Source organism: Dipodomys merriami, unplaced genomic scaffold (assembly GCF_024711535.1).
Source record: "Dipodomys merriami isolate MVZ:Mamm:240054 unplaced genomic scaffold, mDipMer1.0.p SCAF_308, whole genome shotgun sequence".
Lineage (NCBI taxonomy): Eukaryota > Metazoa > Chordata > Mammalia > Rodentia > Heteromyidae > Dipodomys > Dipodomys merriami.
Window position 1 is genome coordinate 1,199,951 of NW_027204582.1, and position 27,998 is coordinate 1,227,948.

Below are 27,998 nucleotides of genomic sequence, written 5' to 3' on the forward strand. Positions count from 1 at the left end.
TCCAGAGAAGACCCGGATGTCGTGCAGGTTCAATGCATCCTAGGCCTAGGGAGACACAGACCTCCGACCTCGACTTATCCTACCAGGATAAGGAGCTATAGGCCCATCTGGGTCAATCTCTGGAGAGGTCATTGGGGTCCCCTGGGACAGGCACAGAAGGGGAAGAGGTCGCAGGCCTGGTCATCCACCCATCCATCCACCCAACCACCCCCACCTCCCTTAGAGTGGTTCAACATCTGGGTACCCCACATCTCCAATCCCACTGGGCCAATCTGAATCCGAGTTCAGGTAGTTAGGGGCGGGACTGTAGTGTGAGGTCCAATCAGCAGCGAGTTGGATTTGGGGGGGAGGGGGCTAAGGGACGTTTCTTACAGCTGGACCAATGACAAGTGAATTAGGAAAGTGAGGACGGGGCTTTCATGGAATAGGCCAATCAGGTGTGAATCTAGGTGGTGGGACGTCCTGGAGGAGGGCGAGACCAAGCCTGTATCATAGCAATCCACCGGAAATGGTCTGAAATGGAAGGCGGGACTAGTCCAATACCCTAGCAACCACTGGAAATGGCCTGAAATGGAAGGTGGGACCAGCCCTGTATTCTAGCAATGACCGGAAATGGTCTGAAATGGAAGGCGGGACCAGTCCTATACCCTAGCAATGACTAGAAGTGGCCTGAAATGGAAAGTGGGACTAGTCCTATACCTTAGCAATGACCAGAAATGACCTGAAATGGAAGGTGGGACTAGTCTTATACCCTAGCAATGACCGGAAGTGGCCTGAAATGGAAGGCGGGACCAGTCCTATACCCTCTGAACGGCCTGAAGTGGCCTGAAATGGAAGGTGGGAGTAGTCCTATACCCTAGCAATGACCGGAAATGACCTGAAATGGAAGGTGGGACTAGTCCTATACCCTAGCAATAACCAGAAGTGGCCAGAAATGGAAGGTGGGACCAGTCCTATACCCTAGCAATGACCAGAAATGGCCTCAAATGGAAGGCAGGACCAGCCCTGTATCCTAGCATCAACCAGAAATGACCTGAAATGGAAAGCAGGATCAGTGCCCGGCCTCTGACCCCCGTGACCCCTAACCCTGCCGTGGGGTGCGGTGCTCACGAGGTTTTATTGTGTGAGAAGTTAGAGGACATAGGCCCGGATGTGACAGGGCCCCAGATGGGAGGCTGGGGAAAGGCCACGGATGGGAGGCCCAAGGTGGAGGTCCAGGATGAGAGGCTCAGGATGTGAGAGTCCCCGGATGTGGGAATCCCTGGGTCTGAGAATCCCCAGATGTGAGACTCTCTGAATGTGAAAATCCCCGGATGTGGGAATCCCCGGATGTAAGACTTCCCCAGATGTGAGAATCCCTGGATGCGAGAATCCCCAGATGTGAGAATCCCCGGATGTGAGAGTCTCTGGATGTGAGATTTCCCCAGATGTGGGAATTCCCTGGTCTGAGAATCCCTGGATGTGGGAATGCCTGGATATGAGAATCCCCGGATGTGGGAATCTCTGGATATGAGAATCTCTGGATGTGAGAATCTGTTTGTAGGAATCCCCAGATGTGAGAGTCTCTGGTTGTGAGAATCCCCGGGTATAAAAGTCCCCGGATGTGGGATTCCCCGGATGTGTGAATTCATCCCTGGGAATCCCCGGATGTGTCAGCAGAAGTGAGAATCCCCGGATGTGAGAATCCCTGGATGTAGGAATCCCCGGATGTGAGAGTCTGTATGTGGGAATCCCCGGATGTGGGAACCTCTGTATTTGAGTATACCCGAATGTTTAATACCCGGATGTGAGTCCCCGGATGTGAAAGTCGCAGGCCAGGATCTGCCGTAGCCCCGGGCAGTTGGGGGTTGGGGGTCGGGTCGGGGTCAGAGGTCGGGGATCAGGCGGTCGCAGGCGCAGAGTGGTCCGGGCGCGCAGCAGGGCTGCAGGCGCGGGTTCCAGGTGTTGTGTGCAGGGGCGAGGGGCGGGGCCGCGCGGGGGCGGGGCCACGCGGGGGCGGCGCGTGCGCAGCATCCAGGCCACCGTGGCCTCCACGCGCCTGCGCGTCGCCATCGGGCCCCGCAGCGGGCGGGTCTCCCCCGGGTCCACCGTCAGGTCAAAGAGCAGTGGCCGCCGGTGGCGGGTCATGCGCTCCCCGGAGCAGGCGCAGGCAGGGAAACCGAGGCAGGTGCCCGAGCCCGGCGGGTCGAAGCGCGGAGTGGCGAAGTGCAGCTTCCACACCGTGCGGCCTGCGGTGGGGGTGGGGGGAGTAACATCCAGGGCCTCACATCCAGGGATTCCCATCCGGGAATTCACATCCAGGACATCACATCCGGGGATTCACATCAGGGCATTCACACGCAAGACCTTACATCCGGGGATTCCCATCAAGGACCTCACATCTGGGTATTCACATCTGGGTAGTCCCATCTAGGACTTCACATCCAGGGATTCACATTCAGGACCTCACATCCGGGACCTCACATCCGGGGATTCCCATCCAGTACCTCACATCTGGAGCCTCACATCTGGGAATTCCCATCGGGGACTTCACATCCGGGACTTTACATCCGGGGATTCCCATCTCATGCCTTCCATCCAGGTCCTCACATCCCGGGATTCCCACATCCGGGGATTCCCACATCCACCCCCAGGCCTTGCATCCGGGTCTCTGCGTGCATGCATGCAGCTCCCTTTCCCACCCCGGGGCCCGGCGGAGGTGGAGGCACTCACTTGGGCGGTCGAACCAGCGCACAGCGTGCAGCCGGGCCTCGCAGTAGTGCAGCAGGAAGTCGTGGCCTGCGGCCTGCGCCATCCCCAGCAGCGCGGACATCAGGTTCCGGCCATCCACCTCCCTGCAGGACCCGGATGTGCAGGCTTCTGAGCACTCAGAGACCCGGATGTCCAGGCCAGAGCCCCCAGAGACCCGGATGTGCAGGCCAGAGATCCCAGAGACCTGGATGTCAAGGCTTGAGCATTTAGAGACCCGGATGTGCAGGCTTCTGAGCCCTCAGAGACCTGGATGTGCAGGCTTCTGAGACCTTCATGACCCAGATGTCCAAGCTCCTGAACACTCAGAGACCAGGATGTGCAGGCTTCTGAGCGCTCAGAGACCCGGATGTGCAGGCCAGAGATCCCAGAGACCCGGATGTCCAGGTTTCTGAGCCCTCAGAGACCCAGATGTGCAGGCCAGAGCCCCCAGAGACCCGGATGTGCAGGTCCAAGACCTAGGCCTCTGGTCTTACAGACCTGGATGTGCAGGCCTGAGGCCTCAGATACCCGGATATCCAAGCTTCTGAGCGCTCAGAGACCCGGATGTGCAGGCCAGAGATCCCAGAGACCTGGATGTGAAGGCTTGAGCATTTAGAGACCCGGATGTGCAGGCTTCTGAGCCCTCAGAGACCTGGACGTGCAGGCTTCTGAGACCTTCAAGACCCAGATGTCCAGGCTCTTGAACACTCAGAGACCCGGATATCCATGCTTCTGAGCACCCAGAGACCTGGATGTGCAGGCCTGAGATCCCAGGATGTGCAGGCTTCTGAGCCCTCAGAGACCCAGATGTGCAGCCCTGAGCCCTCAGAGACCCGGATGTCCAGGCCTGAGTCCTCAGAGACCCAGATGTACAGGCTTCTGAGTTCTCAGAGGCCCGGATTTGCAGGCCTGAGCCCTTAGTTACCCGGCTGTAAAGGCTTCTGAGCCCCCAGAGACCCAGATGTCAAGGCCTGAGCCCCGGGTCTTGGGTCTCAGAGACCTGGATGTGCAGGCTCCTGAGCCCCCAGAGACCCAGATACGCAGGTCTGAGCCCTCAGAGACCTGGATGTGCAGGCTTCTGAGCCCCCAGAGACCCGGATGTGCAGGCCTCAGCCTCCCCCCCTTGGGATCCCCGAGGCCCAGGATGACCCCCCTTCCCCCCCACCCCGTGGGGACCCAGGCCGGCGAACTCCTACCTGTCCGCTGGAACCCAGCCCCCGGCCAGGCGCACCACAGTGGGGAACAGGTCCATGAGGCTGGTGGGCTCAGGCACCAGGCGCCCTGCGGGCAGCATCCCAGGCCAGCGCACCAGCCCAGGGACCCGGATGCCGCCCTCCCAGCCGCCCATGCCTTTGCCACCTGCAAGGGGGGGGCAAAGGGCAAAGGTCAAGGGGCGGGGGCGGGCCGCGTGGGAGGCCCCGCCCACCCTGCCTCAGTTTCCCCCTCGCCTCGGTGCACGCTGTTGGAACCCCCGAGGCGGGTGCCCCCAGCCCGGGCCTCAAGCGAGGCACCGTGGTCCGACGTGAAGTAGATGAGGGTGCGGCGCCCCAGCCCCGCACCGTCCAGCGCCACCAGCAGTCGCCCTGCAGGGGGAGGAAAATGGGTCCATGCCTCAGTTTACCCCCAGCGTCCACCGTGCACTGTGCCTCAGTTTACCCAAATGCACTTTGCCTCAGTTTACCCAAGTGCACCGTGCCTCAGTTTACCCCAACCCGCTGACCCCGTCCCAGTGCCTCAGTTTACCCCCATCCCGGTGCCTCAGTTTACTCAACCCACTCACCTCATCCCCGTGCCTCAGTTTACCCAACATGCCCAGTGACTCAGTTTACCCAAATACACCGTGCCTCAGTTTATTCCAATACCCAGTGACTCAGTTTACCCAACATGCACCGTGCCTCAGTTTACCCCTATACGCGGGCCTCAGTTTACACACATCCACCGTACCTCAGTTTTCCCAAATGCACCGTGCATGAGTTCACCCTGAACATGCACCGTGCTTTAGTTTACCCAACATGCACCGTGCCTCAGTTTACCCAAGTGCACCGTGCCTCAGTTTACCCCCAACATGCCCAGTGACTCAGTTTACCCAAGTGCACCGTGCCTCAGTTTACCCCAACCCATTGACCCCGTTCCCATGCCTCAGTTTCCCCCATCCCACTCACCCCATCTCCGCGCCTCAGTTTCCCCCAACCCACTCACCCCACCCCCGTGCCTGTTTCCCCATCCCGCTCATCCCGTCCCTGTGCCTCAGTTTCCCCATCCCACTCACCCCACCCCCGTGCCTCAGTTTCCCCCATCCCACGCACAGTGCCTCAGTTCTTCCCCTCCCTGCACTCACCCACCATCCAGTCGAGCTCCTCCACATTGTCGCCGTAGGCGCCGTGCGCGCTGCGGCCCCGGAAGGCAGGTGAGGTGACCAGCAGGACGTGGACGTGGAGGAAGGAGACGAGGAGAAGGAAGGGGCGGGCCTGGATCCTGCGGAACCACGTCAGACCCCGCCTCCATCATCAATAAACTCACCGATAACCGACCTGATCAGGTATTGCCAATAATCGATCAGATGATTGATAATCGATCCTGATCTGATCAGATAATACCAATAATCGATCGTGATGTGATTGATAATACCAATAATCGATCATGATCTGATCGATAATACCAATAATCAATAGAGATCTGATCGAAAATACCAATAATTGATCGTGAACTGATCAATTATTACCGATAATCGTACAGATAAGATCAGTTATTACCAATAATCAAACATCATCTGATCAATATGACCAATAATAGAACATGAGCTAATCAGATATTACTAATAATCGAACAGGATCTGATCAATAATACCAATATTTGATCGTGATGTGATCGATAATGCCAATAATCGAACATCATCTGATCAATAATACCAATAATTGAACATGAGCTGATCAGTTATTACCAATAATCGATCATGATCTGATCAATACTACCAATAATCGATCGTGGTCTGATCTGAGGTCTACCAGATGTCTCTACAGATCTACTAGATGGAACATCCAGGGACCTGAGGTCTACCAGATGTCTATAGAGATATACTAGCTGTAACATTCAAGGATTTGAGGTCTACCAGATGTCTATAGAGATCTATTGATGGAACATCCAGGGATTTGAGATTGACCAGTTGACTTTAGAGATCTACTGGATGTACATCCGGGGATCTGAGGTCTACCAGATGCCTATAGAGATCTCCTAGTGGAACATTCAGGGATTTGAAGTTGACAGTTGACTATAGAGATCTACTGGATGTACATCCGGGAATCTACCAGTTTACTATGGAGATCTAGTAGATGGCATCTGTCCCCCTCCCCGACCCCAGGCTGACCTGTGGATGAAGGCCTCAGCCTCCCGCAAGAAGAGCCCCACACTGGCCTCGAAACTCAGAGGCTGCTGGATGACCTGGTGATCCCTCATCAGGAAGCAGTCGGTGTGGACGATGAAGACACCTAGGAGGTGGGAGGTGCAGGCCAGGAGCAAGGCCCCACATCCGGGGCCCAGCACCCAGGGCATCCAGCGCAGGCCCAGCAGGCCCGTGAGCTTCCCAGCGGCCAGGCAGAGCAGGGAAAGCAGCAGCAGCTGCGCCCCCAGGTCCAGGGGCCCTTGCAGACGCGCTCCCTTCTCCGAGGGCTCCGCTTGCAGGCAGTCCCCCATCAGGGTGAAGGGGACCCCGAAGAAGGAGTCGAACCCGTGGTTCAGGGGGTGGTGGCAGTGGTCAGTGGGGGACTCACAGTTGAGGTCCAGGTGCCATTTGCCTGGAGGGGAAGAGATGGATGGATGAGTGAATGGATGGGTGGATGGGTGATTGGATGGGTGGATGGGTGGATGGATGGATGGATGGGTGGATGGATAGATGGATGGATGGATGGATGGGTGGGTGGATGGATGGATGGATGAATAGGGGAATGGGTGGATGGATGGATGCACAGTGGATGGATGGATGGGTGGATGGGTGGATGGATGGATGGATGGATGGTTGGATGGGTGGGTGGATGGATGGATGGATGGATGGGTGGATGGATTGGTGGGTGGGTATATGTATGTATGTATGTATGGATGGATGGGTGGATGGATGGATGGATGGGTGGATTGATGGGGGATGTGTGGGTGGATGGATGACTTCTCTCTTACCTATGAGGCCGGTGGCATATCCCTGCTCCTGCAGGATCTTGGCGAAGGTGATCTCGGAGGTGGGCAGCCCGCCCGACACGGCCGCCCACTGCAGCACGCGTGCCCCGTTGGTGGTCACCATGCCTTCCAAGAGAGAGGAGAAGGACCCTAGGTCAGTGATGATGGCATCCTGGGTCAGGAGGGGGCATCTAGCACCTTCAGGGGGAAGGCCTGCTGTGTCTGGGATAGTCTGGGACCTGCCCACCCGGGGTGGAAAGGACCCCAGCCCTGTGAGCCCCCGGGGGAAACCAATATGGCATCACTTCCGGTTTCCTGGCGGTTCAGGGGGGAAGTCCCAGAGTCTCAGGGATTTGAACTAGAGATCCTCAGAGTAGTCCTCCCCTCCCTCTGGTGGACCACAGTGCCCTAGATGTTGGGCCTCAGTTCCCTGGATGTTGGACCTCAGGTCCCCGGATGATGGAGTTCAGTGCCCTGTATGGTAGATATCAGGACCCCAGATGTTGGACTTCAGTTACCCGGATGTTGTAGCTCAGTTCCCTGGATGTTGGATCTTACTACCCCGATATTGGAGCTCAGATTCGGGTATGTTGGCCCTCAGATCCCCAGATGTTGGAGCTCAGTTCCCCGGATGTTGGGGCTCAGGTTCCTGGATGATGGATCTTAGTACCCCGGATGGTGGATGTCAGGTCCTCAGATGTTGGAGTTCAGTTCCCAGAATGTTAGGCCTCAGATCCCCGGATGTTGGGTCTTAGTACAATGGATGTTAGAGATAAGGTCCCTGGATGTTAGAGCTCAGTGCCCCGGATGGTGGTGCTCAGTTCACCGGATGTTGGGCTTTAGATCCCTGGATGTTGGGTCTCAGATCCCCAGATGTTGGATATCAGGTCCAGGGATGTTGGATCTTAGTACCCCGGATGTTGGCTCTCAGATCCCCGGATGTCCCGCCCCCACCTCCCCCCCACCGCCCCCTCTGTTCCCCGGATGTCCCCCCCATACCGACCCAGGTGCACAGGGTAGCGTCCCGTCAGGAAGGCTGCGCGGCTTGGGCTGCAGACGGACGCTGCCGCCAGGTGCTGGGTCAGCCGCAGGCCATCCCGGGCCAGGCCGTCCAGGTGCGGGGTGCTGTGGGGGGGGAGAGGGAAACTGAGTCACAGCCAAGAACATACGGGGACCTGAGGTCTAACATCCGGGGATCTAATGCCCAACATCCCAGGAGCTGAACTCCAACATCCGGGGCCCTGAGATCCCACATCCAGGGATCTAAGATCCAACATTCGGGGACCTGAGATCGCACATCCGGGGTACTAAGATCCAACATCTGGGGACCTGAGGTCCAACATCTGGGGACCTGGCATCCAACATCTGGGAACCTGAGGGCCAACATCTGGAGATCTAAGATCCAACATCTGGGGCCCTGAGATCCCACATCCAGGGTACTAAGATCTATATCTGTGGACTGGGCTCCTACATCCGGGGATCTAAGGCCCAACATCCGGGGACCTGAGGGCCAAACATCCGGGTATCTGATCTCCAACATCCGGGGACCTGACATCCAACATCCGAGGTACTAAGATCCAACATCCGGGGAATTGAATTCCAACATCCAGGGACCTAACATCCAACATCCAGGGATCTGAGGTCCACTAGATGTTTATACAGTTCTCCTGGTGGAACATCCGGGGAACTTAGCTCCAACATCCGGGGATCTAAGGCCCAATATCCGGGGACCTGAGGGCCTACATCCAGGCAACTAAGATCCAACCCCTGGACCTGAGCTCAAAAATCCGGGGACCTGCTCTCCAACATCTGGGACACTAAGATCCAACATCCAGGGATCTGATCTCCAACATCCGGGGGCCTGATCTCCAACATCTGGGGTACTAACATCTAACATCTGGGAACCTGATTTCCCACATCTGGGGTATACTAAGATTTAACATCCGAGGACCTGATCTCCAACATCCGGGGCACTAACATCCCACATCCGGGGATCTGATATCCAACATCCGGGGACCTGATCTTCAACATGCAGGGAACTGAGATCTACATCCTGGGAATTGAACTCCAACATCCGGGGACCTAACATCCAACATCAGGGGACCTGAGGTCCACTAGATGTCTATACAGTTCTCCTGGTGGAACATCCGGGGAACTGAGCTCTAACATCCAGGGTACTAACATGTAACATCCGGGGACCTGATCTCCAACATCCGAGGACCTGACATCTAACATCCGGGGTACTAACATCTAACATCCAGGGACCTGATCTCCAACATCCGGAGCACTAACATCTAACATCCGGGAACCTGATTTCCCACATCCGGGGCATTAAGATCTAACATCCTTGGACCTGTCCTCCAACATCCGGGCCACTAACATCCCAAATCCGGGGATCTGATATCCAACATCCGGGGTACTAATATCTAACATCCGGGGACCTGATATCCAACATCCGGGACACTAAGATCTAACATCCAGGCAACTGGTATCCTACATCTGGAGGAATAAGATCCAACATCCGGGGTCTGAGCTACAAATCCGGGGTACTAATATCTAACATCCGGGGACCTGAGCTCCCACATTCGGGGCACTAACTTCCAACATCTGGGGACCTGAACTCCTACATCCGGGGCACTGAAGTCCAATATCTGGGGACATGATCTCTCACATCCGGGGGTACTAAGATTTAACATCCTTTAACCTGATATCCAACATCCGGGGCACTAACATCCAACATCCGGGGACCTAGTCTCCAACATCCGGGGTACTAATATCCAACATCCGGAGAACTGAAGTCCAACATCCCGGAACCTGATTTCCCACATCCAGGGCATTAAGATTTAACATCCGGGGACCTGATATCCAATATCCGGGGCACTAAGATCCAACATCCGGGGATTTGATATCCAACATCCACGATAGTAACATCCAACATCCGGGGAACTGAGTTACTAGATGTCTATGCAGTTCTCCTGGTGGAACATCCAGGGATCTGAGCTCCCACATCCGGGAAACTAAGGCTCCACATCCGGGCCTCCCCCTCTGCTCACCGCAGGCTGTGGTTCCCGAAGCTGCCCAGGTCGCCCAGGCCAAGGTCATCGGCCAAGAGCAGCAGGAAGTTGGGGCGCAAGGGGTGGGGCCTGCGCAGGGGCCAGGGGGGAGGAGGAGGAGGAGGAGGAAGGCGAGGGGTGGGGCTGCGCAGCCGCTGTGCGACCTGAGGAGGAGACAGAGGAGGAGGAGGGGTGGATGGGTGAATGGAAGGGTGGATGGATGGATGGATGGGTGAATGGATGGGTGGATGGATGGATGGATAGGTGGATGGGTGGATGGATGAGTGGATGAGTGGATGGGTGGATGGGTGGATGGATGGATGGTTGGATGGATGGTTGGATGGATGAGTGGATGGGTGGATGGGTGGATGGGTGGATGGATGGATGGGTGGATGGATGGATGCACAGTGGATGGATGGATGGGTGGATGGATGGATGGATGGGTGGGTGGGTTTATGGATGGATGGGTGGATGGATGAATGGATTGTTGGGTGGACGGATGGATGGGTGGGTGGATGGATGGATTGATGAATAGGTGGATGGGTGGATGGATGGATGGATGGATGGGTGGATGAATAAGTGGATGGGTGGATGGATGGATAGGGATATGAATGGATGCATGGATGCTTGGATGGATGGATGGATGGATGGATGGATGGATGGATGGGTGGGTGGGTGGATGGATGGTTGGGTGGATGGATGGATGGATGGGTGGATGGGAGGAGGGATGGAAGGACTCCCCCTCCCTCCAGGCCCTCTCCTGACCAACATGGCTTCCAGGATCGCGTACTTCCCATGATGCTCCCGGATTCCTGGAAGAGAAGGCCGGAAGCAGGAAGTGGGGAAGAGCTGAGGAACATCCGGCCACCCCAGGGCCAGGCTGCTGTTGCCCCCACCAGTACATCAGCCCCTCACCTCGTCTTTCCTGGCCTGTGGCGGGACCCTGCAGCCCCCACCCCGGGGCATGGTGGGACATCCGGGGGGGGGCTCCAAAAAGCAATCGAAGCCCCCTCACCCTGGGTCCCCACACCTCTCCCCGTGTTCCCCAGAGGACGAACTTACATCCACAGTTCTCTGCCATCAGCTCCTGGGCCTGCTGCTCTCCCTGCCAGCCAGGAAGCTGGCAGGGCTCAAATGTCCACGTCACTCCAGCAGCCAGAACTCACAACCCCCCTCCAAAATAAAAGTCCCCTTGTTCCTTGGAAAGCACCACATCCCCCCTCCAAAATAAAAGTCCCCTTTGTTCCTTAGAAAGGAACAGGATGTGGTGCTGAAGGTGAAGGTGGGGAAGGAAGGGAAAAGCCCGGAGTTGCTGGGCTGAGCGCCAAGAAATTGCCAGGCCTGGCAGAGGCAGGAGGAAGGGGAGGAGGGAAACCTCGAGAACTACATGGAGGGCTGCAATAAGAGTCAGGACCTTCAGGGAGCGTGGCCAGTGCCCAGGGGGTGTGGACTGCACTCAGTAGGGCGTGGCCAGAGCTCAGGAGGGAGTGGCCTGGGCTGGGGAGGAAGTGAGGGACTCAGGAGGGCGTGGCCTGTGCTGGGAATGTAGTGAGGGTCCCAGAAGGGCGTGGCCTGTGCTAGGAGCGGAAATGAGGGCGTGGCTTGTGCTGGGCGGAAGTGAGGGTCTCAGGAGGGCGTGACCTGTGCTTAGGAGGGCGTGGCCTGTGCTGGAACTAAACTGAGGGTCTCAGGAGGGCGTGCCCTGCAATGAGGCGGAAGTGGGGGTCTCAGGAGGGTGTGGCCTGCAATGAGGCGGAAGTGAGGGACCTATGTGGGCGTGTCCTGTGTTGGGAAGAAAGTGAGGGTCTCAGGAGGGCGTGTCCTGTGTTGGGAAGAAAGTGAGGGTCTCAGGAGGGCGTGGCCTGTGCTGGGAATGTAGTGAGGGCCCCAGGAGGGCGTGGCCTGTGCTAGGAGCGGAAATGAGAGTGTGGCCTGTGGTGGGCGGAAATGAGGGTCTTAGGAGGGCGTTGCCTGTGCTGGGGCAGAAGTGAGGGTTTCAGGAGGGCGTGGCCTGCGCTGGGGCGGAAGTGAGGAAGAATTCCATCAAGAAGCAGCAGGGCTGCTTTATTGCCTCCGAGTCTAGGAAAGGACCCCAACGGCCCAAAGCGCAGCTGGCGCCCGGGGCCAAGGTGTGGAGCGCCCGCTCCGCCCACATCCGGGTTCCACCTCTCACATCTGGGTCTCAACCCCTCTCATCTGTGTCCCAACCCTCAAATCCGGGTCCAAACCCCACACATCCGGGTCCTGGCGCCTGCCAGTGGACCTGGAGATGTGACATCCTGGTACTCGCCTCCACGTCTGGGTTCCCAGACCTGGAGATCCCTAACATCCGGGTACCCACCCCATATCCGGGTTCACGGACCTGGAGGTCCCTAACATCTGGGTACTCACCCCACACCCAGGTTCATGGACCTGGAGGTCCCTAACATCCGAGTACCCAGCCCACATCCGGGTTCACGGACCTGGAGGTCCCTAACATCCGGTCTAACATCCGCATCTCGGTCCTGGACCCTCAGTGGATGTGGAGGGACCTGACATCCGTGATCCCCATGCCACATCCGGGTCTTAGACCCTGTCAGTGGAAGGAGAGGAGCGTGACATCCGGGACTCCACACGCCACAGCCAGGCCCGTGGATGTGATATCCGGGTCCCGCCCAGCACACATCCGGGTCCCTGCCACAGTCCACATCCGGGTTAATGGACGTGGACTTACATAACATCCGGGTTCCCCATGCAACATCCGGGTCCTGGCCCCTCAGTGGACCTGGAGATAGGTGACATCTGGGTCCCCCAGTCAACATCTGTGTCCTGGCCCCTCAGGAGACCTGGAGATAAGTGACATCCGGGTCCCTGACGCCATATCCAGGTGAGTGGACACGGAGGAGGGTGACATCCGGGTCCCCCAGTCCACATCCGAGTCCTGGCACCTCAGCGGACCTAAGATAAGTGACATCTTGGTCCCTGACGCCACATCCAGGGGAGTGGACACGGAGGATGGTGACATCCGGGTCTGTCCCAGTCCACATCCGGGTCCTGGCCCTTCAGTGGACCTGGAGATAAGTGACATCCGGGTTCCCCAGGCCACATCTGGGTCAGTGGACGCAAATGAGGGTGACATCCGGGTCCCTCCCAGTCCACATCCGTGTACTGGCTCCTCAGTAGACATGAAGGAAGGTGACATCCGGGTCCTGACCCATCAGTGCATCTGGAGGAAAGTGACATCCAGTTCCTCCATGCCACATCCGGGTCAGTGGACATGGAAGAAAGTGACATCCGGGTCCCTTCTAGTCCACATCCGGGTCCTATCCCCTCAGTGGACCCAGAGATAGGTGACATCCGGGTTTCTCCCAGTCCACATCTGGGTCCTGGCCCCTCAGTGGACCCAGAGATAGGTGACATCCGGGTCTTTCCCAGTCCACATCTGGGTCCCTCCCAGTCCACATCCGGGTCCTAGCCCCACAGTGGACCCAGAGATAGGTGACATCCGGGTTTCTCCCAGTCCACATCCGAGTCCTGGCCCCTCAGTGGACCCAGAGATAGGTGACATCCGAGTCTTTCCCAGTCCACATCTGGGTCCCTCCCAGTCCACATCCGGGTCCTAGCCTCTCCGTGGCCTCTGGTCGGACCGCAGCTTCTGTACAGCGCGCGCAGGTTGGGAGCCCCACATCCGGGCATCTTCCAGCTGGGGTCCAGGAGTCTTGCTGGAGCTGGACATCCAGGTCTCACGCGCTTTCCTGGCAACCGAACCCAGCGGCCTAGAGGCAGGAATGAAGACCCACATCCGGGTCTTCTCGGTCTGTTGCCCGGCAACCAAACACAGAGGCATAGACTCTGCGGTGGAGCCCAATGTCCTGGTATCTTCACTTGGTTGCCCGGCAACCGAACGCCGCGGCCTAGCGGCGGGAATGAAGGCCCACATCCGGGTCTCCTCAGTCCGTTGCCCTGCCATGGCACCCAGCGGCCTAGTGGCGGGAATGAAGCTGAACATCCTGGTCTCTGGCGCGCGGGGGGTGTGTCCGGGCGGTGCCCCGGGGTGGGCGTGACAGACGTAGGCGCCGCGGTCGCGCTTGGAGGCGGCGCGCACCTCCAGGCTGCCATCGGCGCCCAGCGTGAAGCGGCCTCGCCTCTGCGGCCCATGCAGCACCAGCCCGCTGGGCAGGCGCCAGGACACCGGAAGCGTGGAGGTGGGGCAGCGCAGCCGGAAGCTGCCTCCCAGCGCCAAAAGCAGCGCTGCCCCCGACACCGCCCCAGGGGGCGGAGTCAGCGCCTCAGAGGGCGGAGTAGGCGCGTCAGGGGGCATAGTCAGTGCCCAAGATAGCGGGGCAGGCGCGTGATGGGGCGGAGCTGGCGCGCCAGTGGGCGGAGTCAACGCCTCAGAGGGCGCAGTCAGCGCCCAATATGGCAGGGCAGGCGGGCCAGGGGGCGGAGCTGCCTCAGAGGGCGGAGCCAGAGCACCAGGGGTGGAGCCAGCACCCAAGATGGCAGGGCAGGCATGTGATGGGGCAGAGCTGGCGCGCCAGGGGGCTGAGTCAATACCACAGAGGGCAGAGCCGAAGCCGCAGGAGGTAGAGCCCGCGTCCACCATGGCGGCAGCCACACCCATATCCGGGCTTCGCCCGCCAGGTTGTGTGCCACGCATGCCACGGCGTCGCTGCCACTGCTGCGCAGCGCAAGCACATTCATCTTTATCCCAACTATGGGTGGATAGATGGATGGGTGGATGGATGAGTGGATGGATGGGTGGATGGATGAGTGGATGGATGGGTGGATGGATGGATGGGTGGATGGATGGGTAGATGGATGGGTGGATGGATGGGTAGATGGATGGGTGGATGGATGGGTGGGTGGATGGATGAGTGGATGGGTGGATGGATGGAGGGATGGATGGATGGATGGGTGGATGGATGGATGAGTGGATGGGTGGATGGATGGATGAATGGATGGATGGGTGGATGGATGGATGGAAGGGTGGATGGGTGGGTGGATGGATGGGTAGATGGATGAATGGATGGATGGGTGGATGGATGGATGGGTGGGTGGATGGATGTATGTGTGGATGGGTAGATGCACGGTTGGACGGATGGATGCCCCCCACTTCCCACACTCACCTGCTCCCAGCATCCACCAGGCGCCCATCTGGCAGCCTCCAGAACACACGTGGGGCGGGGTCCCCGCGCGCGTGGCAGTGCAGCGTGAGGTCAGCGCCGTGGGGCACGCGCGTGGCGAGCGGGCCTCGGGGTCGGACGCTGGGGGGGAGACGCGCGTGCGCAGGCGTGACTTCGACGTGCACAGTGCGTTTAGCACTGTTCAGCGTGTTGGCGGCCACGCACTCGTACTCACCTGCATGGCGCGGGGCCTGCAGGCGGCGCAGCACCAGCGTGCCATTGGGGAGGACATAGATGTCGCTGAGTCGAGGGTGCGTGTGCGCATGCACGGGTCTCGCGTGGGTCCCGTCAGGCAGACGCCAGTGTAGGGCTGCAGGGGGCCAGGCCTGGGCTGTGCAGGGCAGGTGCAGGGTGAGGCCCGCGTGGGCCGACACAAACTCCGTGGGCGCCTCACGCAGCACGGGGGGAGTGGGGAAGGCGTGCATGACATTTCCACGTGTGTCAGCGCCATGCATGCGCGCTTCATGTGTATCAGGTGAGTGTGGAAGGGATGTGATCGTGTCCCTTTCACGAGTGATATTTCCACGTATGAACATTGTGTGAGTGTCAGATTCATGCGTGACATTTACACGCGTGTCAGATCCATGCATGTGCGGTCCAAGAGTATCAGGGCCATGCAGAAGGGACCTGATCGCGTCCATTCCATGCGTGACATTTTCATGCGTGACATTTTCACGCGTGTCAGGTCTATGAATAATGGACCTGATCGTGTCCATTCCACGCCTGTCATGTCCAAGCGTGACATTTTCACGCGTGTCTGATCCACGTAAGTGCATTCTAAGAGTGTCAGGTCCACGCAGAAGGGGTCTGATCATGTCCCTTTCACGCGTGACATTTCCACGTGTGACCATCATCTGAGAGTCAGATCCACGCGTGACATTTCCACTGGTGTTAGGCCTATGAATAACGGACATGATCGTGTCCCTTTCACACATGACATTTACACGTGTGACATTTACACGTGTGACATTTCCACTCATGTCAGATTCAGTTATGTGCGTTTCACGCATGTCCAGTGAGTGTGGAAGGGATCTGATCGTGTCCATGTCACGTGTGACATTTTCACACGTGATAATCAAGTCAGTGGCAGGCCTATGCGTGTCCAGTTTGCTTCTGTGAGGTCCACGCCTGTCCTTTCTACGCATGACCATCGTGTGAGTTTCAGATCCACGCGTGACATTTCCACGCGTGTCCATCATGCCAGTGTCAGATCCACTCGTGTCCATCCCATGCATGTCGGGCGCTGCTGGGGTCAGCTCCACGCCTGGGGATGGACAGACGGACGGAGGGAGGGACAGAGGGACAGGGCGTTGGATAAGGGCCCCTGTGCTGGTCGGAGACAGTGCTCTGTCCCTCTGTCTGTCTGTCCATCCGGCTGTCCATCTCTCTGTCCGTCTGTCTATCCATCTGTCTGTCAGTCTGTCTATGTCTGTCTGTCTGTCCCTCTGTCTGTCTGTCTCTGTCAGTCTGTCTGTTCGTCTGTCTACTTGTCCGTCCATCTGTCCATCTATCTGTCCGTCCGTTTCTCTGTCCATCTGTCTGTCCCTCTGTCTCTCTGTCCCTCTGTCCATCTGTCTGTCCCTCTGTCTCTCTGTCTGTCCATCTGTCTATCCATCCATCAGTCCATCCATCTATCTGTCCATGTGTCTGTGTCGCTCCATCCACCGATGTATCTGTCTGTCCATTCATCTGTCCATCCATCTATCTACTGTCTGTCTACCTACCTGTGTATCCTTCCTTCTGTCCCTCTCTCTCTCTCTCTCTCTCTCTCTCTCTGTCTATGGCTCTGTTTGTCTATCTGTCCATTGCTCTGTCTGTCTATCTATGATTCTATTTGTCCACTGGTCCATCCATCTAGCTATCTGTCCATCTGTCTGTCCACCTGTCTCTCTATCTGTCTGCCTGTCTGTCTGGTGTCTGTCTTCCTATCTGTCTATACATCCATCAGTCCGTCCGTCTGTCTACCCACCCACCTGTCCATGTTATCTCTTTCAATCCATCCATCCATCCACTCGTCTGTCTATCCATCCATCTGTCCATCTGTCTCTCTGACTGTGTATGCCTCTGTCTGTCTATCTGTCCATTGGTCCATCTATCCATCTGTTCATCTGTCCATCTGTTCATCTCTGTGTCCATTCTGTCTATCTATCTCTATGGCTCTGTCTATCTGTCCATTGGTCTGTCTGTCTGTCTGTCTGTCTATCTATCTATCTATCTATCTATCTATCTATCTATCTATCTATCTATCTATCTATCTATCTATCTATCTATCTATCTGTCTGTCTGTCTGTCTGTCTGTCTGTCTGTCTGTCTGTCTGTCTGTCTGTCTGTCTGTCTGTCTGTCTACCTATCCATCCATCCAACCATGTATGTTTCTATCTGTCTGTCTGTCTATCCATCCATCTGTCCATGTATCTCTCTGTCTGTCTGTCTCTCTATGGCTCTGTCTGTCCATCCTTCCATTGGCCGGTCTGTCTGTCTGTCTCTTTCTATCTATCTGTCCATGTCTCTGGTGTCTGTCTGTCTATGGCTCTGTCTATCCGTCCATCAGTCTATCTGTCTGTTTATCCATCCATCAGTCCATGTATCTCTCTGTCTGTCTGTCTGTCTCTCTATGGCTCTGTCTATCTGTCCATTGGTTTATCTGTCTGTCTGTCTACCTATCTGTCCATCTGTCCTTCTATCTATCTACTATCTGTCTACCTGTCTATCCGTCCTTCTGTCCGTCCATCTGTCCACCTGTCTCTGTATCCATCCGTCTGTCTGGTGTCTGTCTACCCATCTGTCTATATATCCATCAGTCTGTCTGTCTGTCTACACATCCATCTGTCCATCTATCTCTTTGTCTATGGCTCTGTCTGTCTATCTGTCCATTGGTCTGTCTATCTATCCATCCAGCTGTCTGTCTACCTATCTATCCATCCATCCAACCATGTATGTTTCCATGTCTGTCTGTCTCTCCATCCATCTGTCCATGTATCTCTCTGTCTGTCTTTGGCTCTGTCCATTTGTTTATCTATCTATCTATCAGTCTATCTGTCTGTCTATCTGTCCATTTGTCTGTCTACTGTCTGTCTACCTGTCTATCCGTCCTTCTGTCCATCTGTTTGTCTGTCTCTCTATGGCTCTGTCTATCCGTCCATTCATCCGTCTATCCACCTATCTGTCTGTCTGTCTATCCATCCGTCCCTCTATCTATCTGTCTGCTCTATGTCTGCCTGCCTGTCTGTCCGTGCGTGTGTGTTTGTCTCCCCAGTCATCCTGTGCCCCACACGGCCAGGAACACAGACAACAGACAGAGTAAAGGACTTCGCCCCTCCCCTCCCCATGCCCTCTGACCTGTCCATGCCCTCTGCCCTCCCAGTGACCCCTGACCTCCCTGTGACCTCTGACTACTCTGTGACCTCTGACCTCCTGTGACTCCTGGCTTCCCCATGACCTCTGACCTCCCAGTGAACCTCCCGAGACCTCCCCGTGACCTCTCCATGACCCCTGAGTTCCCCATTACCTTTGACCTCCCATCCACTTCTCACCTGCCCATGGCCTCTCAACTCCCCGTGACCTCTCCATGACCTCTGACCTCTCTGCAACCACTGACCCGACTGTGACCCCTGACTTCCCTGTGACCTCTGACCCCCCATGACCCCTAACCTCCCCGTGACCTCTGACTGTCTTGTATCCTCCCTGTGACCTCTAATCTCCACCTCTTATCTGGCTCCCCTCAGTCCTCCGCCCCCACGCCAAGAGCCTGCAGGAAACAGATGGGTAAACTGAGGCTCACCTGTGTCCAGCTCCTTCCAGGCGCCACGGGGCGGGGTCACGGTGGGCGGGGCCGGGGGTCGGGGGTCAAAGGTCCCGGGGTCACCGTCGGGGAAAGCCGCAGGACGGGAAGGGAGGGCATCCGGGGCATGGCTGTGCAGGGTCGTGACCACGGGGTCATGGGCGTTCGCCGTGGGGCCCGGCCGGGCGTGGTGGGCTTTGTGCTGTCGCCCCTGACTGCGGCCGCCGCCAAACCTCCTAGGGGCCGGAAGTAAGGAGGCCGGAAGTGAGGAGGACGGAAGTGAAGAGGTCGGAGCAGCAGATGCTCGAGGGGTGGAGGCCGGAAGTGGTTGTTACTATTGTTATTACTATATTATTACTATTATTACTGTTATTGTTTTACTATTGTTATTATTACTGTTGTTATTACTATTGTTATTACTGTTATTGTTACTATTGTTATTACTGTTATTGTTGTTGTTGCTATTATTTCTATTGTTCTTGCTATTATTACTGTTATTGTTGTTGTTATTGTTACTCTTATTACTACTGTTATTATTACTTTTATGGTTGTTATTGTTATTATTATTACTCTTGTTGTGACTATTATTGTTGTTGTTGCTATTATTAACACTATTATTACTGCTGTTATTATTACTGTTATTGCTATTATTACTGTTGTTGTTATTGTTGCTATTATTGCTATTGTTGTTATTAGTGTTATTGTTACTGTTGTTATTGTTACTGTCATTGCTGTTATTGTTTCTATTATTACTACTGTGGTTGTTGCTATTGTTATTACTATTGTTATTCCTGTTATTATTACTGTTGTTGTTGTTATTCAGTTTATATTATTTTTTGGGTCTAGTCGTGGGGCCTGAATTCTGGGTCTGGGTGCTGTCCCTCAGCTCTTCAGCTCAAGGCTAGCACTCTACCACAGCACCACTTCTGGCTTTTTGCTTTTTACTTATGTGGTGCTGAGCAATCGAACCCAGGGCCTCAGGCATGCAAGGCAAGCGCTCTACCACTAGCCACCTTCCCAGTCCCCAGAGGGTTTTAATAAAGCAAGCCTTAAGAAAGAAAGATAACATGAAGTGACAACTACAGAAATTCTACAGAGATGACACCTTTCACATATCTGTCTTCCTTCTCTTCTCATACTTCAGAAAGCATTGACTAACATTATAAATATACTGCAATTATAAGTTAAGGATCAGTGTTTTTTTTTTCAACCTGAAGCCTTTTTTCCATGATTCTTGACATAAACTTTTTGGGAGATTTTTTGGATTGTGATGGGATTCCACCCAAAACAAAGCCATGTATATCAAGAAAGTCAATATTTTCAACTCAGAGTACTAAACAAAAGAGGGAGAAAATTAAATTAAGGTTAGCAATATATGTCAAGCACAAATATACACAATATCAAGATATCTTGAAATTGTATAGTTTTACTGGATAAAGTGGCTCAAACCTGCAATATTATCTACTTAGAAAACAGAGATTAGAGTATTGCAGTTCCAGGCAAGCCCAGACAAAAAAAAGAAGTTTCAGAAACTCTAACCATTTGCTGGGTGCAATGTGTTTTGCTTGTGTTAGGAGGACCGCAGTCCAAGCAGGCCCAGGCATAGTGATACTACCTCAAAATAAGCAACCAAATTACAATCTGCTGGTATGGCAATAAAAGAGATGCTGTTTCACAAGTATAGGATTTTGGGTTCAATCATCCAGTATTCCTAGGCATTTAAGTGTGTGTCAGGGTAAGAATTTGGCATGTCTGAGGTCAAGACTTCATACTCATTTTACAAGCTCTAATAAAACCTTTGCCTCTTTTGTTTTTTTTAAATATAGCATAACTTCCATGCCCAAACCAAATAATTTCCTATTAGAGATTTTCTCCTATCCATTAAGTAATATATTATGTGTTGGATACTGTCCTACTGAAATCACACTAAAGATCAAAAACCCATTGCCTTAGAAAGTGACTGCATTAGGAAAGAGAATCTCAAAGGTAGCATTTAAGTTGAACTCTCCTCCAAGAGAAGCAGAAGGCCTTGAATATTCCAAGGAAAGAGGACTCAGAAGGAGCCAACTCTGATCTTGGCGTTTTAGTTCCACCAACTCAGAGGGAATGTATTTACAGTGTTAATGCTACCCAATCTGTGGTAGTTTATTATTACAATTACTAGCAAACATGTGGAATCTATAAGACATGAAAAGTCATTGATTCTTGGGGTCCATGACTCAAATTTATAATCCTAATGATTAAGAAGGATGAGACTTGGGGGATAATGGTTTTCAGAATGGTAGGAAAATTCATGAGGTTCTATCTCCAATTAACTTCAAAAATTTCTGGGCTGGAGACATGGTTCAAATGGTAGACTGACTACTGTTAGCAAACTGAGCATGAGTTATATTCAAGCCCCAAATTGGGATAAAGAACTTGTCCTTAGAATAATACTATGAGAAACAGAATTATGAATAGGAAAGCAGAAACAAAAGAAATAAACTTATTCATACAGACAAGGCTTCCCAAAATGAAATATGGCTTAAACTGTAATATTTAGGGTTTTCCTCCTATACAGTAGAAATAAATGGTATTTTGATTTGGCAAAACTAAAGTGTAAAACTGTATGCAATAAATAATCACATTACTTTTATGTTTCCATAATTTAAATTTCCTACAAAGTTATAGAATAGTGTAGCTTTTGAAAATAAACCAATGTTGCACTTTCAAATATGATTATATATCCTTGCAAGTGTTGTCTAAAACTGATCTACACTGAAATGATTGCCATTGGTATCTTTCTCAAGATTCCAAATGTTTATACTTTCAGCTGACCTTCCACAAATCTCATACACCAAAAATAACTTTTTAGTTTGTTCATGCAATCATAGGAATATAAACATATGTGTCAAAATGTTAATTACCTTAATCTACTGTCATTAATGTAATATAACTAATACAATTAAGTATATACCTTGAGGAAAATAAGATTCTTCCTTCTAAATACATGCTGGCAGGCACACACACACACACACACACACATATTTACCACTCTGACTCAGGTTAGATTCCTGACATTGGGTATCAGACACTTATCTAATAATCAACCTTTCCTGCACAGATATAAAATACATTCATGTCCCGACCCGCAGGACGTCAACGAGGGCAGTGAACCTAAGCGAGAAGGAATGAAGGGACAAGAGACACGAAGAAGGACAGCAAGACAAGGATTCTGATCAAGCTGCCAAATTTTATTTTTTCACACTGGGGTATTTATATGCTTAGAAGAAGGAAGCTTTTTCATTGGGTGTAGGAGCTGCAGGATGCTTGCTTAGGGCAGTGAAAAGGTGGTTGTTAGCAGCTACCGGGTGTTTGTATGGGGGGTGAAAAGGTGGTCGTTAGCAGCTACTAGGGGGTGAAAAGGTGGTTGTTAGCAGCTACCGGTATTTGTATGGGGCAGGATGAAAAGACCGGATTCTGTGAACAGCCTCCTGATGTTCCAGTGAGATAGTCAAGCCTATGATGCAGATAGACTCCCTGCAGGGCTCTTGACACATTCATACTTCCACAATACAAAAATACCAGATCATTCAAAATAATGAAAATAATTAAAGAATCACCCAGCTCCTGTACCATCTACGCCCTGATTTCATTCATTTATGTCAATACATTTTTCATATCATAATTAAAATTGAAAGACCCCCGTCGGCGTGGGGTGCCCTTCGATCTGAAGAGACCCTTCCCCAAGGAACAAGGAGACCACTTGTGCGGATGCAAACAGCAAGAGGTTTATTCGGGCATGCCTCGGCTCCCAGGTGCACTCAACCTCGAGATCCACAAGGTTCGGGTTGAGTGTCTGGGAACCGGTTACTCGGGTACCCGGGGCGACAGAGTCTATCGGGAGACTTGCGCGCCCAGTGTCTGAAAAGCACCCTATTTTATGGGCAGCAGAAGCGAGGTTACAGAAGCGAGATGCCTGGTTACAGGGTATTGATTGGTTAATTTCAAATTACGCTCAGGGTAGGGATTGGTTAGGTTATGTTGGCCAGATGGGGTAGGCGGGGTCGGGGGAAAGTTGACGTGTCGGTACTTGTCTTGACAGGCCTGTGCTGGTCGTTATGCGCAGAAACTGTTCGTTCCCTAGTTTTGACAAGTGATTTACTACATCCTGCCTTACCCTGCTATTAGGGCTAAGTTTTACAGGAAGGGACGGGTGGGTCGGCTATTTTCCAGGAATGTCTGGTTTTAAGGCATGTATTAGGGTCATACTGGGGTCTGCAGGCAGTGACTCAGAAGCCCAAGGTTTCGTTTAGCGGCTCGCCCGTATCCTGCCCCAATCTCTTAGGTATGCAGGGGAAGGGGCAGCAGTTTTTCTTACAGTACCTAATGGGTGAGCATGCACTGGGGTCTGGGGTCTTTCAAAAATATTTTTGAGTCTCTCATTAGCAGACAAAAATGTTATCATACAATAGAAAATGTAAGTAAAATTACTTTTCCCTGGGTAATCTTTTATATATATTATCAAAGACTTCGGTTTCCTTGTAGAGTCTGCTTCTGGCATTTTGCCCTAATGTCTAATATTAAATTACAAAGGACATGCCATATTCCTCAGTTCATTTTTCCTAAAGGTTATGCTATGGAGTTGAATCTGATTTGCTTGCTTATTCTAAATTAAATTTTCTCAACAACTTGAATTATTGTTTATGTTACTCCTAAAACATTTGAAATATCAAAAAGAACTGGAAATTCACTTTGACAATGATTTGTGAATGGCAACAATGCTTGTGGATGGAATGAAGGACTTGAATGATCTAGAGTTCCTTAAAAATGGCACTGTTCTTTAAAGGGCTGATCATTTAGTAAGCTTTAAAGTGTGGTCTTCTTATTTCATCTAAGAAGATAAAAGTATGCTTTTCATCACATTTTTGCCTTCAAAGCACTAAAATTATTTCCTTTGTACAGTTCAGGCCAAGCTACTACTGCAGTGAAACCCACAAACAACTGCACAACTGTGTTAGCTGCTCTAGAATTTGAAATTTTCTTCCAGTAGCCCTAGTGATTTGAGCCCAGATTCATGGGATAGTCACATAATCTACAGTTACAAATCACCACAATATACAAAGACTACATGCAAAATGAGGTTCAATTTTTTTCTTTGTTGTTTTCTTTTTGTCTTATTGATTGTCTTTTAAGGAGCTAGGAGCTGTGTATTTCTCATTATTGTTGATGTGACTTAAATAAATTACCAGATTTTTCAAATAAAATAAAGAGATAAAAATACATATTTAGTCACAAAATAAAGCTAAACATTTGAGTGATTTTTTTTATTCTAGTCCTGTTCTCAGTTATCTTCATATAATGTCGAGGTGAGTCAAGCATATGTATAAATTGACATGTATAAGCACACAGAACTCTGGAATCTTTAGATTTTGATTTCTATATCAACTTCACCTAGAAAAGAAAATTATCACTCAGTTCATGTCTTAAGTAATCTACTTAATACGAGTTTTAATCATTTATTTCTTTTAAAATAAATTTTTGCCAATCCTGGGTTTTATTTATTTTTCTTTCTTTCTTTATTATTTTTTAAATTGTGAAAATACCATACAGAGGGGTTACAATTACATGGGCAAGGTAATGACTACATTTCATATCAAGCATTGTTGCCTCCTCCTTTGTTTCCCCTTCCCATTCCTTCCAATCTCCTCGTTGGTATAATTTGTGGAGGGGAAGGGAAAAATAAATTGTTTAAATAAGGATACAGGTGGACCCATTGCAACAATGAGATATACAAGATGTTATGTCGAAAAACCAACTTTACAAGTTTTATTAATTTTAACAATAGATCTCATAATCTATGGAATTGATGCATTGCATAAGTATTTGATTTATTATTTCCACTGAATTAATATTACATTTATTTTATTTTTTTGCACATGAAATAATTACATTCTTGAGGATAAAACATCCCTGTTTTTCATTTTGGTTGCCAAAGTGGAAGTATTAGACATTTTGAAATTTTAAATTTAAATTTGAACCTTCAAATTTCACTAGGACGCCGGGCACTGGTGGCTCATGCTTGTAATCCTAGCTACTCAGGAGGCTGAGATCTGAGGATCGCGGTTCAAAGCCAGCCCGGGCAGGAAAGACCGTGAAACTCCTATCTCCAATAAACCACTAGAAAACCGAAAGTGGTGCTGTAGCTAACATGGTAGAGCGCTTGCCTTGAGCTGAAGAGCTGAGGGACAGCGCCCAGGCCCAGAGTTCAAGCCCCACGACCGACAAAAAAAACAAAAACAAAAACAAAAAAAACAAATTTCACTAGGACTTGAATTGTGTTACTTACAACTTTAATGTTAAAATAAAGAGCATTATTAAATAGAAAGCAACATTATAAGTTATCACACCTTAATCCCTGAATTGACTTAATGATAAAAAACAATTATATTTATATAACATGCTGTATATACTCAAACTATGAGATACAGAAACAGAAGACTTCTTTTTTTGTTTTGGTTTGTTGTTCTTTATAGTTTGTGATGATTCTGTCTTCTTTACCTTGTGCCTAGTGTATTCATTGTACGTCTTCAGGAAAGTGGGGGGTGGGCACAGAGCTTTAGGGAAAAGGGTGAAAAATTGCACCAGTAGAGTTCATTGAACATTGATAAAAGTGAACTATTTAACACATGGATGGGGACAGGACAAATGAGGGAACTGAAGACATTTCATAAAAGGAAATGTACTCATTACTTGACTCATGTAATTGCAATTCCTCTATAAATCACCTTAATAATAACAACAGAGAATTTTTTAAGGTCAAACAGAATGTTGCTTGTTAGAATTCTAGATTTTTTTGTTCACTGATTTGAGCTGGTTGAGTCTATCTCTGAAAATAGCTACATTGACATTCATTGGGTGAATTGTGAGCTACTAGTATATAAAAGTCAATTATGATTGCTTGTATGTTTTTTGAGACTCTGATTTATTTACTTCTTTAATTTATCTACAGGTTTTTGGTTGGGCTTGTTCCTGTTTTTCAAAAGACCTATTGGTGCATAATTAGTGCGGATTCAAGATTGTTCTAATTTATTGCTGTACATACTCAAAGCTATAAATTTTCTTCTGAGTATTGCCTGTGCCCTCGTGTCCCAGGGGAGGTAGTATTTTGTGTGTTCACTTCCACTGAATTCCATAAACCTTGGAACTGACCTCCATATCTCTTCAGTGACTCACTGATGATTTAGCAATGTGTTATTCAGTCTCTGTGAGTTTCAGAATTTTCTGTAATGCCTTTTGATGTCAAGACCTAATTTGGTCCCATCATGGTTTGACAGGATACAAGGAGTAATTTCATTTTTACTTTTGAATTTTCACAGATTTTCCTTGTGATCTAAGATATGACCTATTTTGGAGAACATTCCATGGGCTGCTGAGAGGGATATATATTGCGATGCTGCTAGGTGAAATATTCTGTAGATATCTATTAGGTATAGCTTGTCATTGCAGTTATTTAGGTCTGAAGTTTTTTTGGCTAAGGTTTTACCTGGATGGCCTGTCCAGTGGTAAGAATGATGTGTTCAAGCAACCAACAATGTGTTTGGATGCATGCATATTTTTAGGTTAAGTAATATTTGTCTGATGAATTTGGGAGCTCTAGGATTCAGGGCATTGATATTTAGAATTGTAATATCCCCATGATGGAGAGTTCTCTTTATCAATATTTAATGTCCTCCTTTGTCTCTTTTTACTTTCATTCCACTTTTAATTTAAAGCCTATTTTGTCTAATATTTGTATAGCTACTCTGGCCTGTTTATGAAGTCCATTTTTAATTTGTAAAAATGATGTACAGAAGGGTTACAATTACATAGTCAGATATTGAGCACCTTTCTTTTGAATAGTGTCACTTCTTCCCTCATGTTCTCCCAGTTTTTCCCTTTCAACCTCCCTCCCCCATAAGTTGTATAGTTCATTTTCAATGTAGTGTCTATTGAGTAGCACTGCTACATTTGTTGACCCTTTGTCCCACCATTTCTGTGTTTCCCCTTGCCCTTTCCAAACTTACATATAAAACCAAAGGTACAGAAATAAAAACAGCAACAGAAGACAGAAGGAAAAAGCAAAATAATAAAACTCTCATTATCATTTCTTGGAGATCATTTTGATGAACATTATTTTATATGATAATATTGATATAGCTATTGAGCCTTTGTGATCCTCTCCAAAGGGCATCCTCCATTTGATCTCACTGTATAAATTTTTAGAATCCCATATAATTTATCATGTCCAAGTCAAATGTTTTCACTTTTATCATCCAATTGTGTTTACTTGTAGAATTATAGGCACATTCTAATACAACAAATGAGGGAAATCAAGCAACCTACATATATATGTATGTATGTATATATATATATGTATATATACATATATATATATATATACAAGACATATATACTTTTATTGATCGCTATTTACAAGTATGTATGTATGTATGTATACATACATATATACACATAAATATTCAAATTCCATTCATCCATCAGAGACAATAATATTGTACCATTCTTAAGGAAAATGAAACACGCAGAAATAATAATGTTAAGTGAAATTAACTGCACCCAGAGAAACTTAGGTTTCCTCACTTGTGGTAGATAGCAGCTGATTCTAAATGTAAATTTATAAACATTTATTAAACATACTGGATGGTATGCAAACAGATACAAATGAATTATCTGAAGTGTCAGAGTCTATGTAGTGTGAAAATATTATCATTCTCTTAAAAGATTAAGTCAAAGCCCAACAAAATAAATGCCAGTAAATGTGTAGTGCAAGAGAGGACAGTGGGGGGCAATGTGAGAGGGGTAGGAAATTGAAGGGGAAAAGGATAGGCAAGAAACCATTGCATACTTCCCAGATTTGAAATATACAAAGCAAGGGGTAGTGTGAAATTGGGGTGAAGATGTTGAAGTGGTAACACAATTCCAGGTGCATTGTACACATAAACTGCTTTGTTAAATGGCAAGTAATTCCATACATGACATAATATTGAGATACGTAAAGACTGGGCTTGATTGGGAGGGATGGATGAGAATGTTGAAATGGGTGAAATTGATCAAGATGCTCTG

At 50.5% G+C, this 27,998-nt stretch overlaps 1 protein-coding gene across 1 annotated transcript; it reads right to left on the reverse strand.

Moving 5' to 3' along the window:
* Nucleotides 1–1,063: 1,063 nt before the first annotated feature.
* Nucleotides 1,064–12,667, reverse strand: LOC138840965 (arylsulfatase L-like). Its single transcript, XM_070041409.1, has 10 exons — nt 12,394–12,667; nt 9,948–10,515; nt 7,898–8,019; nt 6,898–7,020; nt 6,095–6,521; nt 5,069–5,205; nt 4,179–4,313; nt 3,927–4,089; nt 2,713–2,834; nt 1,064–2,228 (listed from the first exon to the last, which is right to left on the reverse strand). The coding sequence occupies exons 1-10, from the start codon at nt 12,665–12,667 to the stop codon at nt 1,774–1,776; spliced, it is 2,526 nt and encodes an 841-aa protein (XP_069897510.1). The 3' UTR covers nt 1,064–1,773.
* Nucleotides 12,668–27,998: the final 15,331 nt, after the last annotated feature.